General features: G+C 37.1%; 1 protein-coding gene across 6 annotated transcripts in view; it reads right to left on the bottom strand.

The window, feature by feature from the left end:
* MSANTD4 (Myb/SANT DNA binding domain containing 4 with coiled-coils) overlaps positions 1 to 11,088 on the bottom strand; it is a 38,785-nt gene extending 27,697 nt beyond the window's left edge. For 2 of the 6 annotated variants that reach the window (XR_011075433.1, XM_068555736.1), the window contains exons 1-5: positions 10,987 to 11,037; positions 4,796 to 4,944; positions 2,049 to 2,156; positions 1,468 to 1,548; positions 286 to 901 (exon numbers count right to left, since the gene is read on the bottom strand). Coding sequence is in view for 1 of the 6 variants with exons in the window: in XM_068555736.1 (XP_068411837.1) it covers positions 286 to 747 (462 nt within the window). In the remaining 5 variants the exon portion in view is untranslated. Of the gene's footprint in view, positions 1 to 285; positions 902 to 1,467; positions 1,549 to 2,048; positions 2,157 to 4,795; positions 4,945 to 10,986 lie in introns of all 6 variants that reach the window. The other 4 variants (XR_011075434.1, XR_011075435.1, XR_011075437.1 and 1 more) reach the window with 4 other exon arrangements.
* Positions 11,089 to 14,563: the final 3,475 nt, after the last annotated feature.

Here is a 14,563-nt window from a genome sequence, read left to right as displayed (position 1 = left end):
AAAAGCTTTCTGTATTGTTTGAGCACACAAAACCATTTACTTTGAATTTTGAAAAATCTTTACTATTACCTGACATCATTAATATATATAATTAAGAGAAGTATATTTAGATGAGAAGAAAGAGATTGATGATATTAAGATGGAAAAAAACGGGATGACTTTGTTATGTACTATTTTTAAGTAGGCTTGAAAATCTGGGAATTTCTTAACTGTTCCTGGTCTATAATAAACTTTCATATCAGAAATGGAGAAATAAAAAGAGGGTTCACACAGGCTAATACTTACTTCAGGACTCTGGGGATCTCTTTCTTCCTCTTCCACTTTGACCTCAGTTAAGGATCCACCTGCATCCCTGAAATCTGCCACATTTTGCCAATCAAAATTTGTATCATTTCGGAATCCAATCTTTTCATCTATCTCTTCAGTGAGAGAGTCATCTAAATCGGATGTGGGAAGGGGAAACCCCGAACCAACTAGCTTAATGTTCGCCTTCATCCTCTTTCTCTTCATAAGTGCTCGCCAGTCAAGGTACCTCCTTTTCACTTCTGTCCCTGTTCTCTGTTCTCCTTCTCCTACAGCATTCACACACTGTGCAATCTCCTCCCAAGCCATTCGCTTCATCACATTAATTGTTGTATTGAGCTGCTTGGAAAAAATGACTTCTTTCCTTTTTGTAATTTCTTTCAAAAGGGTCTGAGTTTCTTGTACACTGAAATTGCTTTTCCTTTTCCTTTTCAATTGCTTCATTTTCTAACTTAAATGCAGTTTTTACAGTAAGAGAAAATGTAAAAAGAATGTTGAGGAATGCTACGAAGTACAAAAATCAAGGACAATTCCTTGTTAGTACTTTGTTTAAATCAGTTTTCCATTCATCCAGTAGCACAGGCAGGATGGATGATTCCTAAAGAGAAAAAAGTAAAAATCAATCAACCTGCAACTTCTGCAATGTACTTCAACCCAATAAGCTATATAATTAAAAAAACAAAAACAAAAAACCTCTCAATATGGCTCAAAACTGACTATATTTTTGTCTCTGCCAGCATTACCACAGTCCAAGCTACCATTTTCTCTCACCTAGGCTGCTGTAATGGTTCCTAACTAATTGCTAGTATTCACTCTTGACTTGCTCCCTACTTCTACTCTACTCTCCCAAATTCATCCTTTCTACTCTAACTACAAAGGCCTTCTTTCAGTCACCCATTCTTGTCAATCCCTTTCCCTGTTCAGGGCTTCTGCACACACTGTTCCCTCTGCGTAGGAAATGGATTGTTCCCTGCCTAGCCTACTTAATTCCTCCTCATCTTTCAGCTTGCAGATTAGACATCTGCTCCTCAGTGAAGCCTTTGCTGACAAGTCAAATTACTCCTTTTCTTCATCTAAATGTTACACCTGTGCTAACATACAACTAAGACTGTCTCTTTCCCATTTCACTAGAAGTTTCATGAGGACAACAACATTTCTACTCACCATCATGTCCCCAGAGTCTAGCAGAGATCCTGGCATATGGCAGGCATACCATAAACTTTTTGAATGAATAAATGAGTCAACCTGCCAAAATGACCATTAGTTTGGGATGTCAAAAAGCAAAAAAATTTAGACTCAGAAAGAGGGTGTACCTGAAACTTGCTAGAAAGGTAAACTTTTCAGGCCCCACCCCAGACCATTTGAATAAGGAACTCTGGGGGCAAGATCCAGCAATGTATGTTTCAATAAGCCTTCCAGATGATTCTAATACATGCTAAAGTTTGAAAACCATGGGGCTGACCCACACCAGTGAAACAAATGCTTCACACACCTGATTTTCTTACACACTTTGATTTCAAGTCTTATAAATAGTGCATCTGTTTGGTGGAATCTAAAGAACATCCAAATCCTCAATACAGTAGCTGGGAAATGTAGTTTTTCTGCTATCTAGCCCCTTTGCATTATGGGAAGGCACACCAGCAAACTGGAAAAGATGCTGAATGGGTCTTTTCCTTGGAAAAGAGATTTTAAAAGTATGTAATGGGGACAAGGGCTCAGAAAGAGTAAGGGATATATAAACAAACCATGGTTTATGACTTCAAATTCACATATTGATCACTGCTACAGAGCTGATTTTTTTCCCTTGCTTGCAAAATGAGAGTGTGGGATGAGGCTGTTAAGGTCCACATTTCCTGCCAATACAAAGAAAAAAATACCAAATATCCATTAAGTTCCATGTCCTGTCATTTAATCCCTACCACAGCACTGAATGCGAGATACCATCATTTGCATTTGTATTTATACGACAGGATTCAGGCAAGTTGAATAACTTGCACATTACGTGGCTAGTTAAATGACCGAACTTCGATATAAATTCAGGCTCCCTTAGGCCACATCTCCTTCCACTTTATTAGCAGCTTGCGATAGCTAAATCTTAGAAATGTGTTGCTAAGGTAAGTTTTGATATGCCTTTTAGTAGAAAATTTTCAAAAAGAACAGATCCTTATCTATGTGGAAGGTTTGGATAAAGTTCTGTATATAGGCAGAAAAACTCTCCAAAGTTTCAACCAGTTATGTTTCACTCTACCATGGTTTCTTCTCTTAAAAACTTTAATATCTGCCAGTTTAAAATTTTTATTAGAGTGAAAAAATTTTCCCTGGTAATTAACAATATAAATAGTATTTTCTACTGAAGCAAAAATACAGCAACTGAGTAAGGCTAACTAAATTTAATCAGAAAATGCACAAATCTTTTCTATCACTGTTTGAGCCTCTTCTCTCTAGGACTTAAAAGTGGATGCAAATCCCTTATTTCTAAACTTTAATAAAAAGGTATTTTTTATTAAGATTTCACTACACTTTTATGCATTTTTTCCTTTTCAAGTTTCCAGTAATCTTTTTCAACTGACTTTGTATCTATTAACATCACCAAAAACATACCCACCACTACGTCTGTTTCTAACCTCTGATGTAGAATAACCATCTCCTGAACTGCTACTTGCTGCTGAAATGGAGACTAGAGAGAACTAAAAGTTCAAAAGAGTAGAAAATAAACTCTCAAGAAATCATTGTCAATTTCATACACCCACAAAAAGGGCAAAGCATGCAAAAACAAAAAAAGATTGCAGCAAACTATGCCTAAAGCAGACTTCCAAAATTTCTTGAGACATTTAGTAATAAAATTGAAATCCACTAAATGAGAATGTATAATCAGTGGCAGCACTTTTGATCTTGCCCTAGGCAAATCCTGCCTTTATAGTCAAATATAAGCCTCTTGTCACTAGAATATAAGCAAACATATTCATACAAAAACCATAATTCAAAAAGAGACACGTACCACAATGTTCACTGCAGCATTATTTACAATAACCAGGACATGGAAGCAACGTAAGTGTGCATCAACAGATAAATGGTAAAGAAGATGTGGCACATATATACAATAGCATTACTCAGCCATAAAAAGAAACGAAATTGAGTTATTTGTAGTGAGGTCGATGGACCTAAAGTCCGTCATAGAGTGAAGTAAGTCAGAAAGAGAAAAACAAATACCGTATGCTAACACATATCTGTGGAATCTAAAAAAAAAAAAAAAGTAGTACTGATGAACCTAGTGGCAGGGCAGGAATAAAGACGCAGACATAGAGAATGGACTTGAGGACATGGGGCGGGAGGGGGAAGCTGGGGTGAAGTGAGAGTAGCATCGACATATAAACACTACCGAATGTTAAATAGTTAGCTAGTGGGAAGCGGCAGCATAGCACAGGGAGATCAGCTCAGTGCTTTGCGATGACCTAGAGGGGTGGGATAGGGAGGGTGGGAGGGAGGCTTAAGAGGGAGGGGATATGGGGACATATGTATGCATATGGATGATTCACTTTGTTGTACAACAGAAACTAACACAGTATTGTGAAGCAATTATACTCCAATAAAGATCTATTAAAAAAATATATCATCAAAAGAGGTAGTGTAGTGTAATGGTTATGAGCACACGTTCTGCAGTCAGACTGCCTGGGTTAGAATCCTGACCCTGCCACTTCCTAGCTGTGTGGCCTTATTTAAATTCCCTATGTGCAATTCCACTTGTAAAATAATATTACTTCATAGAGATAATGTAAGGATTAAAGGTTTTAGTAAAATATGGAATAGTTCCTGGAACACAGTTAGCAAATTAGGTTCACTATTATTGCACGAAAGGCAAATCTTTAAATAATTTTGACATAGGAAACAGAAAGGCCACAATAATATTGGTATTGTTCTAGTTCGTAGGTCAAGTGGTAGGTCTGTGGGTCTTTATCATTATGCTTTATAACATTAGTGGTATATTGGAGCCTGCTGATGTGAGCTGGCAAAGGTCATTGTGCACATCTCTTCCCAACTCCACATTCAGTAATGTCATATTGGGAACTAGAAACTGGCCAAGATGGCAGTATTTACAACATAGAAATGGATAAATGTTACAAACTAGAACATTTTTCTTTTGAGTGGTCAGGGAGTTAGTTTACTAGCACACTTAAAACTACATGATTTTTGCATATTTCAAATATTACCTAATAAAAATTAAGAAAATGGAATGTTTTTAACATCTGATCCCACAACAGTTTAGTGAACATTCTAGAAGACTTGTAATTTTAGAGGATCACACTTAATTAGCACTGACCTAACATTCCTTATGTAATTCAAGTTATCAATTGGGCTGAGCAAGTATTCTGCTTTTCTCTAGAGGCGACTGAAGAATACTCATGAAATACTATATTTATAAGCAACACAAAAAAGGAACTGAAGCAAACTGATTTACACATTATTAAACCAGTCCAAATATACTTTTTAGTACCTATGTTGCGGTTGCGGCATATTTCAAGGAATTACTGCAGTCAAACTTGGCTTTCTCCTTCCTCTACCATTTGCTCCACCCCTATGAGGATCTGGAAGATGGTAGCCCACCTGCTCCAAAGGCAATATCCTGAACACATAACACTGTGCCTAACAAATAGAAGGAGGTAAAAATACAACTTAAAATAAGATGGTGATTGAGGGATGGGAAAGAGAGCAGAAAATGAAATGGAAAATAACTCAAGTAAGGTCAGCTAGCAAAACTGAAACTGCTATGGGCAAAGCGTATGTTTAAGGAAAAGGCAGCTCAAGTCAATATAGGTAAGAAGCAGTTTATGAGATTAACTGAAGACTTTAGATAAACGACCTACCCTATAACTATGCCAAAGAACATAACAGTTAACAAGTTATACAAAATTCTGAGAGGAAATTTTAAATAAATAGGCTATGTTACTACTTAGGCAGTATGAACCAATGATGAGGTTATCAAAGACATATTTAAAAAATGAAATCAGCAGGTTAGATGTCCTTAAAAATAGAACAGACTGCTAAAGTTACATCAAATCCCATATCAAATTAAATACTTACAATGCATTAAGGATGACTTTTTGCTTCCAAAAGATACAGAATGTTTCAGACCATTTAAATAGCTTCTTGAACCATTTAAAAAGCACTATCATATTTAAAAGGTAGAAGCATGGTAAAAATATAAATATTCATCAGTAAGGGATTGGATGAATAAACTATACTACAGCTACATAATGGAATATGATGCCCAATTAGAATATGAATATGGCTTAGCACAACATTTTACTATGTTAATGCAAGACAACAAAACCAGAAAAGGAATGTGTACATATGTCTATGTGTGTGTACATACTCACAGAAGCTCAGTTTTCAACTTAGGAACATTTATAGACAGAATATGCTATGCTCTACAACAGGTTCACTCACTCTGTCCACCACCAACCAGCAGTTCTAGGGATCATGTATACAGTCGTTTGTCTCAGTCATATAGCTGTTTGTTTGCCTAGAGCACATCTGTTTCATTTTACTTTGAGGTGATTAACATTATATTAAAAATATATTTATGAGGAATTTTTATTACAGAAAAATACACTTTTTAAAGTTCCATAAACCCAATACCCACAAATCTGTTGACTTAAAAAAAAAAAAAAAAAAAGTAAAATGCACAGATATGGTTAGAGAACCTAAACAAAGGAACAAAATTAAGTGAAAATCTCTCTCCACCACCAGTGTAACTGATATTAATAATTTCTTGAGATGTTTTCCAGAAAATCATATATGAATATAAAAGTACATATGTATTTATGAACACATTATATATTACACATATTACATGAATGCATATTAATTCCATTCATTAATTTAAAAAGCAGTGACTGTTGAAGATGCTGAGATGTAAAATTATAAAAAAATGAAAGGAAAATTGAAAACAGAAAAATGAGATGTATATGAATGATTCTAAAGGACAAATGAAGAGACAAACAGGGAATCATGAATGTAAAAACTTAGCACCCTCTACAATGAAAAATAATCAACAAAAAATGAAGAAAAATTATGAAATTGAAAAAATTCTAAAGATGTTGTCTCTCAAACCTTATGTATTTGAATCATCTGGAGCGCTTATTAAAATGAGATTCTGATTCAGTAGGTCTGGAGTGGGACCAGTGAGTCTACATTTCTGACAGATTCCCAAATGATGCCGATGTTGCTGGTCCTTGGACTACACCAATAGAAATAGGGATCCACACATGTAATTTAAAATCTTCTAGTAGCCTCAGAAAAGCAAAAGTGAAACAAAACCAAAAAAATGTAGAATTAATTTTAACATATTTTATTTAACCCCATAAATTCAATATATTATCTTTCCAATATATGGTCGATGTAAAAATGATTAATGAGGGAGTTTCCATTCTTGTTTTGCTACGAAGTCTTTGAATCCAGTGTATATTTTACAGTTAGAGCACATCTCATTTTGTACTAAACACATTCCAAGAACTCAATAGCATATATTAGTACAGATCTACAGCACATCAAAATCACCTAGGAAGCTTTTAAAAAATACTTATAACCAGTCCCTATCTCTGAGCAATTAAAACAATCTTAAAATACTGCTAGGCATTGGGAGTTTAAAAAGTGCTCTAGCAGATATTAAGCATTCTCAACACATACACACACACAGAGTTAACTATGTGAGATGAGGGATGTGTTAATTATCTCTATCTTGGTAATCATTCCATAATGTATTATGTATATCGATCATCCTGCTGTATACTTTAAATATATACAATTATATTTATCAATTATTCTTCAATAAAGTTAAAAAAAATCTTCTCCAGGTGATTCTCATTTGCAGCCAGGATTGAGAAGCAACCCGCTAGAGAATCAGTGTTAAAAGTCTACTTGCTCAAATGTGTACAGAGAGGCAAGATGGAGTGCAAATGTTGTAGCTGCTAAGAAATTTCCCTTCAGAGATCATTAAGGCTTCATCTGCCACAAGACTTACAACACAGACAAAGCTGGACTCTTTTCGGAAAAATATGCCCAGTAGAAAGTCACGTCAGGTGGAAGAAGAATATGTCTAATTGTAAGAACCAATTCACACTCCTATGTGTTGGAAATACATCAAAGGAATACAAGCTAAGTCAATTTAGACTTAAGTAGAAATGGACTGCTCTCTTTAGAGAACCAAACTTTCTTATAAGTCTTTAGACAGCTACCCATATCTTTATTAGAATTAGGATTGAACTAGGAGTATACATTGGAAACATCCATTAAGATTGAGTGATTAAGACACAATGCTTCATTCAACAAATATGTATTGAGTGCTTAATACCTTTCAAAGGTTTTGTACACATTTCGGAGGTAAATTTACTCTCCCTAGTCTTACTCTCTCTCTCCCTATTACAAACCCTGAGTCCTACCTATATATCTTCATATCTACCTTTGCCAATTTTATCTGTCACCTCCAATACTAACCCCAAACATACTTTCCCAACCCACCCTCTCCAATACACATCAGTATGGGCACACACAGTTTGTCATTCTGAAATTCCTCTAAATTCTAGATCAGTGCTGTCCCATACAAATATAATGAGAGTCACATATATAATTTTAAATCCTCTAGTAGCCACATTAAAAAAAGTAAAGAGAAACAGGTAAAAATTAATTACGATATATTTTATTTAAACTAATATACCAAAATATTATTACTTCAATATTTAAACAATATAAAAAGCAATCGAGATAGTTTACACTCTTTTTTTCTAAGTCTTCAAAATCCAGTGAGTATTTTGGACTAGCCACACTTCAAGTGCTCAATAGCAATATATGCCTATTGGCTACTGTATTGGACAGCCCAGTTCTAGCTTTCATGACCCCTACCTTAGGACTACCATACATGTATTCCTTTGGCACATGCTCCCAATTCCCATGGTCTCTGCTCTTTTGTCTGGCCAGTGACTATTCATCCTCAGCACCTTCACTGTTCCCATTAATCTAAATCTAATGTCCCTGCTACATGATTCCACTATCAGGTTATATTATAATCACTTACTTTACATTAGGAGCAATAAGGGATCAAAGATGAATATATTATTTCTAACAAATAATTTATAATTTAGTAAAACATATATGCATAAAGTTTACATGAAAAAATTTTAATAGAGACTGTAAATGTCAAGTTTGAATACGGACTACCCAGGCTTATATATTAATTCCACCACTTAGAAGCTCTGTGATCTTAAGCAAATTACTTAACCTTTTAAACTTATTTCCTAATTTATAAATGGGAAAAATAATAGAATAATACTCACGATGTTTTGAGGATTAAATGAGATAATCCAGTCAAGAAGCTTATAATACGTAGGATATAATAAGCCCTTAACAAATACCAGCTATTATCCATTTCCTAGTATAGTCTGGACATAGTAAGTGAATATTTCTTTACTCGATGAATAATGTGAATGTAAGAAAAGTGCAACAAGAGAAGTTATTAACAAAATACCCTGGGTGTTCAGAAGGAGAAATCTTTGGTGGGATCAAGGGAGGTTGTGAGAAGGAATTAGCACTTGATTTGGGTCTTAAAAAACAAATAGAATAATGAGGGACAGTAATAAATGGCAGAAGTAACAGGAATCAAAGTTGGATAGCTAGGTTGGGGCCAAATGTCAGCAAATCTTTAATGTTGGCTTGTAAGAACTTATTCTTTGCTAGAAAACTTACTATAAGAGGCAAATATATCTGTGAAAATTCATATATTTTTGAAATTCAAGCAATATACCTTTTATATGGGGGCAATGTTACTGTAATAATATACAAACTATAACATGCAAAATACAAGTGCATAATAATAAACAATGATTGCAGTTGTCAAGAGAATCCTAATTTAGGCAGAAATCCGTAATCAGATTTTGCTACTCTTAGAATCTGAGATCAATTTTGTAATGATAAAAATAACAATCCTTTTAAAACTATGCTTGAGTCAATACACTCTTAAAATTTTGGCAGCAGTTGCTGTTATGTGCATATCCTGTTTCCACCCCCCAACAATTTGTAACTCCATATCGCCATCCTACAAAAGTGGTATCCCTTTGTCCCTGACTGTTCTATGCTAAACTGATTAACTATTTCATTGACAAAATGCACTTTATTTATTTTTTAATTTTTTTAAATGTCTGGCCGGGAGGCACGGCTTGCAAAGTTCCCTGACCAGGGAATCTTGGGTCGCAGCAGTAAAAGTGCGGGACCCTAACCACTAGACTACCAGGGAACTCTCAACAAAATGCACTTTAACACACATTTTTTACCTCACTGAAATTGACATCAAAATGTATCTTAGATTTCCAGTCAGTCATGGCTTAAGTGTGTGAAAATCTTTGACATCTTCTGATTAGTGTTAAGACAGTACCCAAATCAAAGCCAACTTGAGTTGAAATTTGGTAGCTATGCTTTCATGAATATAAACTAAGCTATGTTTCCAGGAATTTCTTTTTTCTCTCTTCTCCTTTACATTTTGGTACTCACGTAACAGCTTAGATTTTCATCATCCATTACCCAATAATTTACTCAAATATTTATCAAACTCCTACTATGTGCCAGGCACGTATTCTTGGTCCTGGGGCTAAACACCTCACAAAATATGAAAAGATGCCATTTTAGATGTCAAACACTATCCCTTTCATATTGGTTTTCTTCCCTATCTTTACAGAAGGGAATTTAGTAGTTGCAACCTCTAAAAAATTCATAGTTCTTCCATGCCCAATCACAGAGAACAGCCATTTTCCTGAAATCCCATTTCACAATAATTCTTTCCTGGTTGGAAATAGGTATAAGTAGTTCACTTAGGTAATCCTTGTGAAGATGGTGTACCACCAATGGCATATTATACCTGGGCAATTTTTTTCAAGGACTAACACTTGAAAATGAAGCTCCTAGATATTGCATGATAAGACAGAAGTAAGAGGTCTGAGTTAAATCAGGCAGTAAATTCTGGGTCCAAAATTTTTTTTAGGTAAACTCATTAGGCTGTTCAAGAAGAAAAACATCACAAAATCTACAAACTTCCCCCAACCCCCACCCCAATCCTCTTGGAAGTGTGCTCCCCACCTCCCACCAACCCCGCACCCTACCGTCGCCACTTAGAGGAAATTCACCTTCCTGCCGAATAGGACGCTCTTCTCTATAAGTTGTGGTAGGTAAATGATTAAAGTTTACTTAAGTGTCGCCGGTTACATGTAATAAAGTACCTCTCACTCCCCACCTCTTCCTTTGGAGCAGCCCCTTGGGAGAATCCAGGAAGGCTGAATTCCTGGGAGGCCAGCCAGGAGTAGGGGGCGCGCCCATGACTCGGCCACAGAGCAACGGCTGCACCTGGTAGGATGTGGGGCAACCTGGAAGAGTCCCCGCTCCGCAAATTAAGTTAGAGTCCCGACTGGGCGGCCAGAAAACTTTCGCAGCCTTGTTTCAGCGGCTTGGGCCCTCCCTACCCTCCCAGGTCAGGCGGCAGCTGCGACTGGTATTTCTCCTAAACGCCTTAGTCGGCTACGCCGCAGGGCCAGGTCCAGAGACGGCAGCGGGGGTACAGCTACCTGACGCTGCCACGCTAGCACCCACCGGCCGCAGAGCCTCCACTTCCCTAGCAGCCTCCTCCGCGACGCAACAGCTTACCTACGACGCTGGCAGCACCTCCCCACGCTCGCCTCTGGGGTGTGCGGGGGTGGGGTGGCAAAAAGACGCTTCATTAATTCCCCGCCCACTGACTTCGCCCGCCTCCTGCCGCTAAACCATTGGCTGGCGCGGCTGCCGCTCGTTTAACGAGATTCGTCCATTGGCCCGGAGGATACTGCCATTCTGGCAGAGGGCCCGCCCTAGGTCTTCCTCACAATGGAAATTGAGTCACAAGCCGTTCCGGGTTAGTGCCCTGGAATTCCGCCCCCTTGTGAGTCATGGCCTCCCGTTCAAGCTCAGTCTTTGGCGCGCGGCTCTGTCAATCAAGAGCTCTAGGAAAGGATTGGCCCCTAGCGATCAGCCCGCTGCCTGTTCCGCCAGATTGGGACACAGGTCGCTCCGTCCCCAAACTCTACACCTATCCTGATCCTTACCTGTTAAAAGGGCAAAGAGAAAGTGGGATCCTTGCGTTGCCCCAGCTGGTTCCTAGTCCAGTAGCACCTTCTGCTCAGCCAACTGTGACCTAGTTTGGCCTCAAAATCATACCTCTGAGACTGCCCCTGCCAAAGCTCACTGGTGATTTCCTTATGGCTAAATCTAGGCATCACTTCTCTGTCCTTATCTTACCTCCTCAAAAAATATTTGACTTGTTGACCTTTCTTCATTTGATTTCCATAATGCTTCTCCTGGTTTTCCTCACTCTCAGTCCTCTTCTCTATCCCGTTTGCAGTTGCCTCTTTCGCTGCCATCTCAAGTTACGGTGTTACTAATGGGTCTGTCTTTCCATTGCCTTTGTTCAGGCCTCTATTGAAATCCTGAATTTCATCAGTAGCATCCTTACTGGTCTGTCAGTTATCCTGCCAGTACGACTGTAGTCCATTGTTCACACTGTAGCCAAGACGGGATGCTTAACGTTCTTTAGTGGAACCACACTCATCTTATGATAAAGTATAAACTCTTTACAAGAGTTTCTTCTGTTTTTCTCTCAGGCATATCTTTCATCAACATTCCTCCTCTTTCGTTTTCCTTCTTCCTTACCCCAATTACTTTGCTTCTTTCAGTTCCTAGATTTGACAGTGGCCTTGGGACTTAGTTTGCATTGCATTGTTTCCACCTGGAATATTTCTCCCTGCTATGCCCAGAATTTGTTTTAAAAGTTACTTTCTGAAGGAAGCCTTCCTTTTGCTCCATTCACACTATCTCCATTTCTAAGTTGTCCCTCTAATGTAGGTTTGCCAGATAAAAGACAGGATACTCAACTAAGTTTGAAGTTCAGATAAATAACAAATATTTTTTAGTATAACTATGACCCCTTCAATATTTGACATCCTGTATTTTCATTTGCTAAATCTGGCAACCTACTCCATTATGCTCCCATCATAGTACCCTTTCCTCTGACAGCTCTTATCACACATTCCGTGTGGGCAGGTGTTTCTTGTTCACTGCTGAAATTTCTTTGCCTAGCACAGTGTCTAAAATATAATAGTCATTCAAAAGAGATTTGGTAAATAAATAATGGAATATTCTGGGTGAATCGTGAATACTTGCTCAATATTCCTGGAGGAACTCTCTTCCATAAAATAGAAGTACTTATGAAATAATGCTCTTTGAAATGTAACAATTAGTTTAGTCTTTCATATTTTTACCTATGACTTTGTGAAAGAAGCATGTCTATAACTTTGCCTAAGTAGAACAAAAAAAAATTTTTCTTTTGGAAAAATATAAGAACTTGTATTTTTTTTTTAATTTTTATTTATTTATTTATTTATCTATGGCTGTGTTGGGTCTTCGTTTCTGTGCGAGGGCTTTCTCTAGTTGCGGCAAGTGGGGGGCACTCCTCATCGCGGTGCGCAGGCCTCTCATTACCGCGGCCTCTCTTGTTGCGGAGCACAGGCTCCAGACGCGCAGGCTCAGTAATTGTGGCTCACGGGCCCAGCCGCTCCGCGCCATGTGGGATCCTCCCAGACCAGGGCTCAAACCCGTGTGCCCTGCATTGGCAGGCAGATTCTCAAACACTGCGCCACCAGGGAAGCCCAAGAACTTGTATTTTATATTTTGGGGTTTCGTTTATAGTGGATTGTTTTGGGTGAGTGTAGTGAGAAGGCAAGAGAACTATCCATCTTTATTATGACCAAACTCTTTCTCTCTGATCCTTTCAGAGTCTGTCTGCTACTTGAATCTATTTATTTACTTCAGTAACAGGGTTAAGGCCTAGTAAGTCAGTAAGTATTAGGAACGTTCTGCTTTTATATCATGAACTCTTAACCTTCCTCCAATTAACCTCAGTCTCCTTGCTGATTGCAAGATCTTTTCCAGATACCCTCACTATTTTTTCTCATCTGTATTTTTTCTAGGTAGACATGGACCAACAAGAGAGAAATGAAAGGTAATCCAAAATGCCTAATATTAGTACCTCATTACCAACCTGATAGTCTGCTTACTGATTTGATTTTTGTAATAGTAATTTCAGGCTAGAGATTTGACCTAACATTTATTCTAGAACTGGGTTGTTCAACTGCAGTAGCCACTTGAACAAGCCTGATGAGCCCTTGAAATGTGGCTACTACAACTGAATAACTGAATTTTAGTTGTGTTTAATTTTAAATTTAAAGACTGATACTCAATTCAGTTACTGAATTATAATGTCTACATATGTTTGGGAAACTTGAGTTATGTGAATCCACTTTTTCAACTATAAATTTTTTGAAATCTAAGTACAGATTGAATATTTCTGATAAAAAATTAGCATGTGAATTGACATGTGCTGTAAGTGTACAGTATATACAGGATTTCAAAGATTTAATATAAAAATGTAAAATGCCTCATTGATCATTTTCATACTGATTATATTGATAAGTTGAAATTATAATATTTTGCATAATTGGATTAAGGAAAATATATTATTAAAATTAATTTTACCTGTGGATTTTTTACTTTTTAAAATGAGACTAATAGGAAATTTAAACTTATATATGTGGTTGGCATTATATTTCTATTAGACAATGCTGTTCTAGACTGTGCCTGGCCACAATAAGAATATAATTGTTAACTAAAATCTTTCTATTTCATTGCTTATTATTTAACCAAAGGGAAAGAAAAAAATCACTTTTTCTTTCTTTCAGACACAGTTTAGTTAAGAAAAAAATAACCCAGTGAACATGTTATAACCTTTATTATATACCAACAGTTGCACTTAACTGTATCAATGCTGTTTTCAGTCTCCATTTTTGCCTTTGCACATGCTGTTTCTTCTTCCTTGGCACAGGTACTGCTTCCTCCTTGTCCTTATGACACACTCTTATTCCCCTTTAAAACCAACTCTTCCTTGATAATGTTAGAACAGATCTTTTCCTTTTTCATACGAGTTTTACACCTATACATGTTCTATTTAGATATCATTCAATATTGCTATTACCTTTTACCTTTTTATCTTCAGCATGTAGCACATTACCTGGCACTTAGTCTGACAAAATTATATTTGATGAATTGACCTGAAAACTGACAAAAGAAAACTCACTCTGTTTTGTCCTCTGTGATAATATTGCTTGCAATTTTCATCATCCATCAGGTAAGTTAT

The sequence above is a fragment of the Eschrichtius robustus genome, chromosome 11, assembly GCF_028021215.1.
Source record: "Eschrichtius robustus isolate mEscRob2 chromosome 11, mEscRob2.pri, whole genome shotgun sequence".
NCBI lineage: Eukaryota > Metazoa > Chordata > Mammalia > Artiodactyla > Eschrichtiidae > Eschrichtius > Eschrichtius robustus.
Note: the sequence above shows the minus strand (reverse complement) of the source record. Positions and strands in the feature narration are given on the sequence as shown.